The 6,000-nt window shown below is 44.8% G+C and overlaps 1 protein-coding gene across 1 annotated transcript in view; it reads right to left on the bottom strand.

The window, feature by feature from the left end:
* The window catches only part of LOC116979314 (sodium- and chloride-dependent neutral and basic amino acid transporter B(0+)-like), an 83,681-nt gene that overhangs the window by 8,455 nt on the left and 69,226 nt on the right, over nt 1-6,000 (bottom strand). Inside the window, exons 10-11 of the mRNA XM_033030921.1 lie at nt 5,770-5,888; nt 123-222 (exon numbers count right to left, since the gene is read on the bottom strand). Of these exons, the coding sequence (XP_032886812.1) occupies nt 123-222; nt 5,770-5,888 (219 nt within the window). The remainder of the gene's footprint in view (nt 1-122; nt 223-5,769; nt 5,889-6,000) is intronic.

Below are 6,000 nucleotides of genomic sequence, written 5' to 3'. Positions count from 1 at the left end.
ACACCCACACGTGGTGGAATATTGCATTGGGGAATGGGTTGCATTGGGGGACCAGGCCTCCCGTGTGACTGGGACCCAACCAGTCCCACTTAATCTAGTTTACCATAAAATTCTGCCCTTACCATAAATCCAGCTTCGGCCAACAAGTTCCAGAAGGCCTACAATAATGAAAGTCCATCCAGTACAGAAATAATCAGTTAAATGTACCCAGTAAATCCCAGCCTAAAATTAAATGGAAAATGAGAAAATGTCTGAGAAAACTCCAGCATTCAAGCTTCAAAATATACCAATGTGATGTGAGTTAAGTCAGTTACACACTACTTACAGTTCTAACTAGCATACTCAATTTTCATGCAATTCATTACCTCTTCAATACGGAATATTACTTTTGAAATAGATTAAGCAAATCAGCACAAATGACTAATTGCTCATATTTCCTGCTGTAACTGTTTGGAAACATTTGTAATTCAGATAATATCATTTTTAATTGAGGCCGAGCTGTCTTTTGGTGGTTACATGTCTGTGACTGCTCCCCAGCTGCTGAGTGAATGATTGTAGCATTTGGGTTACACTCACCTTTTCCAAGGTTTCCCTTATCATCTTTTAATGTGATTCTGACCAAGAACACTTCTGGGTGATTCATGAACAGAGGGTCTGGATGAGATTTTACTTCGGAGTCACGTGAGTGACTACGTGAAGAAGGGCCGTCCGTCTGCATGCGCGTCATTATGTCTGAACGCAACGCGCATGACGGACTGGAGAGTCACTGTGTCCTCCCAGCCGTCAGGATGGGCAGGTAAGGAAAGTTGAACTACTTACCTGCGTTCTCTCGGACTTGAAGCTTTTTGTAGTTTCAGAGCCCAGATGTCGAGGAGACGGTCCACGGGGAAGTCGGCTGCCGAAGACCGCAGCATTCCCAGTAGCGGGCGACGGTCTTGTTCCCGACATTACCGCCGGCAGAACCGGCAGGAAAGACTTGGTGCAGGAGGAGGAGCTCCGTGGTGGTCCTGCGGGATGTAAAAACCACCCGCAAGTCTGACACCCGTTGACTCAGATGAGTCCGGGGAAGAGGGATACCCTCCCTCAATGGAGAGCGTCTGAGGACGACTCTCTCACATGGAGCAACTTATGGAGAAGTTGCTCCAACAATGATCTGCTCCGAAGGAGGGAGCAGTATCAGTACGGGCCTCTACAGCAGGCCATGCCAGCAGCCTCACACATGGGGAAAACAAAACGGGCCAGGAGTACCTAGGCAAACCCAATTGGAGGGTTAGCCACTATTTGATCTGTCGCTCTGAGGAAGGGAACGCAAGGAGAAAGCCCGCAAATAAGTCTGGCCAGGAGGATCCCGGATGGAGAGGATAACCTCCTTCATGGGTAACGTGTTTAAACGTTCAAAACCCACATGGAGCACTTGATGGAGAGGTGCTCCACAATGATATACTCCAAAGGAGGGAGTTATTAGCCTGGGAATTATGGAGAACCCGCAGGCAGCGGCGCCTGTTTCAGGGCTGCACAAATGTCTCCTGCTCTGAGGAGAGGAGCATCCACGGTCAGTTTCAGTCTGACCCAAAGCAAGAATCTCATTTAGGTACGCTGGAGGGGCCATGTCAGCGCAGGTATCCTCAGGGGCCTGCGGCAGCACCTGTTTTCAGGGCTGCCTACAAATCTCACTGTCAGTGGAGGGGAGTGTGAGTGATCAGTAGGTAACTGATCTTGAATTTAAAGTATGAACATACTGAAGCACATGCATATGGCCTCAAGAGCCAGCAGTTGGCAGAATATTTGCACAAATGCTGGCAAGGGAACAGCGCTATCAGGGTGACATTGGAGAAACTAGCCGCCGAATCCTCTCTTCAGGTAAGACCAGAAGAAGGAAGCAAAAGCTGTCGGACCAATCAAGGTACAACGACAAGCAAACTTCATCAGTAGGCGACAACACACCCCACACCTCCATAGGGGATAAGCAGTTCACTGAAGCCGGTGGTAGCTTGAAAGCTGGGCACGGAAATATGATCAGAGTCGTCTTTCAAGGCAGACTCAGAATTATGGCCAGAATTGTCTTACAAGGCAAGCTCAGTATGATAAGGTTTTCAGACCAAGACCCAAGCAGAGGTCAGGAGAAACATGGAATCCACACTCCCTACCAGTCCTACTCCCAATCAAGGAGAGAAAAGGAACCAGCATCAGGGGCCTTTGGGCTTACCACAAGACCACCGTAGCCATGGAGGTAGGTGGGTCTGGGTTTACCGAAACAAGGGATTGTGGACCAGTTACATGTTGGTAATTTTACTCTTGTGTTTTTGTTCAAAATGACAATAACATGAATTTCAGATCTGGTTTTAAAAAACAGATAACAACATGTGATTATTTTTACTGCACAACATACATAGGTTCCAAGCAGACTTGGAACTCGGACCGGAGTTGTCATCGATGCAGGCCCAGTATTATGGGCAGGATTGCCTTCCAGGACGGGTGACAGATGGAGGATGTCACTTCATCCAGGTTTAACTCATTTGTGCAGTATAGACTTTCAGAACAGTAAAATTTTGTTATGGTCTAACAACTGTTTTATAGGAGCTTCCTATAAAATGGTCACATGGCATGCATCAACCTCAAAGATGCATACCATTCGGTGTCTATTCACTAAGAACAGGAGATATTTGAAGTTTAACTGGATGGCATGGCTCTGCCAAATGGGTTGACAGCAGCTCCTAGACTATTGACTAAACTACGGAAACCAATTCTGGGCCTACAAAGGTCTCAAAACCACATAGTAATGGCATATTTGGAGGACATTTTCAATTTGGAGTCACCAAGAATTGGCAGAAGCATCAGTCAAAGCAAACCAAAACCATGTTTGAAAGAATTAGTTACCTCATCCATCCAGTTAAATCAAAATTGACACCTACAAGGGTAATTGATTACCTAGGATTTACTATTAAAAACAGTAAATATGTTGGTGACTTTGCCTAGGGGCAAACAACAAGATTTAAGTAAGCCTGCTATGACCTGATAGTCAAATACTAGCCATCTATCAGGCAAACAGCGAGTGTAATTGGCAAATAGTAGCTGCATTTCCAGCAGTACGTCACGGACCTTTGCATTACCAGAATTTACAGCGAGCAAAGGAACGAACACTCAGATTACATGCAGGACAAATTGGCAAAACTATGGACCAGCAGAGGCCATTGTTGATAAACTATGGTGGATAACGAACGAGAGACAGCTCAAGGTAAATTTTGCTCGAAAGCCATCGGTGGTTCAGACTAATGCTAGCGGCTAAGGATGGGGAGCCACAAACACAGTCTAGAGCTGTGGGGGCAGATGGAATGAGCAGGAGTCTGTAATTCCCCAACACATGGAATCAATTACCCAGAATTGTTGGGGGCACAATATGGACTCAAGGTTTTCTGTAGCGATATGCAACCTGTGCTTGTTCAAATTCAGATTGATAACACCACTGCGGTGGCATATATCAATCACAAGGGTGGTGGAAAATCTGTATCTTTCGACAGATTGTCGAACCTCATTTGGCACTGGTGTATCGAGAGGAATATTTGGGTTACAGCGGTCTATCTACGAGGTAGATATAACAGGGTGACAGATGCTGGATCACGAATGTTTAATAACAACACAGAATGGATGTTGAATTGGGCAGTATTTAACAAAATAACTACACGATTTGGCATACCAGATATTGATCTGTTTGCATCTAGACCAATCCATCAGTTACCCAGATATGTGTCCTGCGAGCTGGATCCAGGAGCTAAGGCAGTGGATGCTTTCTCCCTCAATTGGGGAGGAATGTTTATGTATGCTTTCCGCCAATTTGTCTCACAAACCGATGCTTGACCAAAATCAAGCAAGACTAAGCCACAGGCATATTGGTAGTGCCAGATTGGCCTACTCAAGCCTGGTTCCCAAAAAATGTTGGGAATTATAGTCCAGCCAGTTATGGCTGTACCCAAGAGCAGGGACCTCCGAGTGAACCCAGTTACAGGGAGCAATCATCCACTACATGAACGTATTAACTTGTTGGTCTGCAGATTCTGAGGAGGCCATGTCAAGGCATAGGACTGTCCGAACAAATACAACACAGTTCGGATAACGGATGTCTTGGAATTCCTATCAACTCTGTACCATAACTATAAACTAAGTTATAGTGCAATCTATAGTGCCAGAGGCGCACTCCCCTCCTATCTGATGCTGGAAGCAGGGCACGGGTCGATAGGAACGCACCCCTTTACAACAAAATTCATGAAGGGAATTTACAACTTAATACCTCCAAGGCCAAGCTACACGGACACATGGGATGTGAGCGTGGTACTAACCCTACTTTGACAGTGGGGACCGCCTATAACTAACCCTGAAGGTGGTATGCTGACAAAGAGTCCAGACACTGCAAAAGCTACAGTTGGACTACATGACCAACAATATGAACAACATAACATTCCTAATCAGGAACCTGATAAAACAGAGCATGCCAGGGATGGAGATCCAGTTCTTGGCATATCCAGAGGACCAACGGTTGTGTGTGTGGTAACGTACTAACACCACTATCTGAGAGTTACGGAGAACCTCAGAGGCTCAGAACAATCGGTCCTCATCAGCCATAAAAAACCACACCAGAAGGTATCAACTCAAACCATCTCCAGATGGTCAAAGGAGGTAATGGCGGTAGCAGGAGTGAACATATATATCGTTAAATCTCACTCCACCAGGGTTGCATCTACATCGGCAGCAAGAGCTATGGACTTGCCTCTTAACGACATCCTAGTGGCTGCAGGATGGACGATGAAATAACGGTCCACCGGTTTTTATAACAAACCCATAACCGGACTGGGGGTGTTTGCACGTACCATTTTAAGTTCTGTCCCTTAGTTTCCCCCCAAGGTTGGGAGGGGTAACTTTTTAAAAAACTTTTCTTTCATTTAAAGCATCAGTTTCTTTACTTAACTACGTAATGTCTGAATGCTTTAATGATTACACTCATCCATGGTCAATCCATTCAGTGTGTGACGCTTGGATTCGTAACCAGCGTAAAATCACAGAGCTTTGAAATCTTCACGTAGTCACTCACGTGACTCCGAAGTAAAATAGTAAGATTAAACGAGAACTTACCAGTTTGAAGTTTGATCTTGATTTTATGAGGAGTTACGATGAGCGATTACGTGCCCACCGCTCCCACCCTCATATTATCAAGGTCATATGGAAGTTCAAGTTTTTCGCAATCTTACTATTCTCAAGTCTTCTTTTTTATCTGTGATTTAACACCGCTGCTTTGAAGATTGACGCGCACGCAGACGGACGGCCCTTCTTCACGTAATCGCTCATCGTAACTCCTCATAAAATCAAGATCAAACTTCAAACTGGTAAGTTCTCGTTTAATCTTACTATTATCTCTCATGAATTCAATGAACCAGGAACAAGTATTATTTGTGTTCTGTTGCAACCAACTGAGTTGAAGCAACCAGTTTCACAAAGAAGTAACTTTACCTGGTTGTGCTTGTAATCTACTAGTGTTAGAAACTGCTTTATTTTATCTGTTACACCAGTTTCCTACCGCCACGTCATTAGCTCCATTTATCACTGGGAATCCTTGATGTTTGAGTTCCTTCAGCTCGCTTGCGCCTTCTAGATCCCTCAATATTGTTCCCTCTTATTCCCTCATGTTACACTCATCATTTCCATCATTCTGATAGGCTTTCCTACATGCTACTGCTGTCATGTGGACTTGTAGTGAAGTAGTCTTGCAGACCAGCCTACCTGTGTTGCACACACGAGGCCAAGGAGAAATAACAATAAGCATACACCAGTGGTCAGCAGAAGACGTTTTGATTGGAGATACTTGGGGAATTGGTCCACGAGGGATGTTAAAATTCCTTCTAAAATTCAAAACAGGGTTCGTGATTTTTAATAATTTGTACAACAAACCAAATTACATAATGCTTCAGCAGAATCACCTCAATGGCAGCTTATATCTCCCTGCTCTCACCC

The sequence above is a fragment of the Amblyraja radiata genome, chromosome 12 (assembly GCF_010909765.2).
Source record: "Amblyraja radiata isolate CabotCenter1 chromosome 12, sAmbRad1.1.pri, whole genome shotgun sequence".
NCBI classification, from domain to species: domain Eukaryota; kingdom Metazoa; phylum Chordata; class Chondrichthyes; order Rajiformes; family Rajidae; genus Amblyraja; species Amblyraja radiata.
Note: the sequence above shows the minus strand (reverse complement) of the source record. Positions and strands in the feature narration are given on the sequence as shown.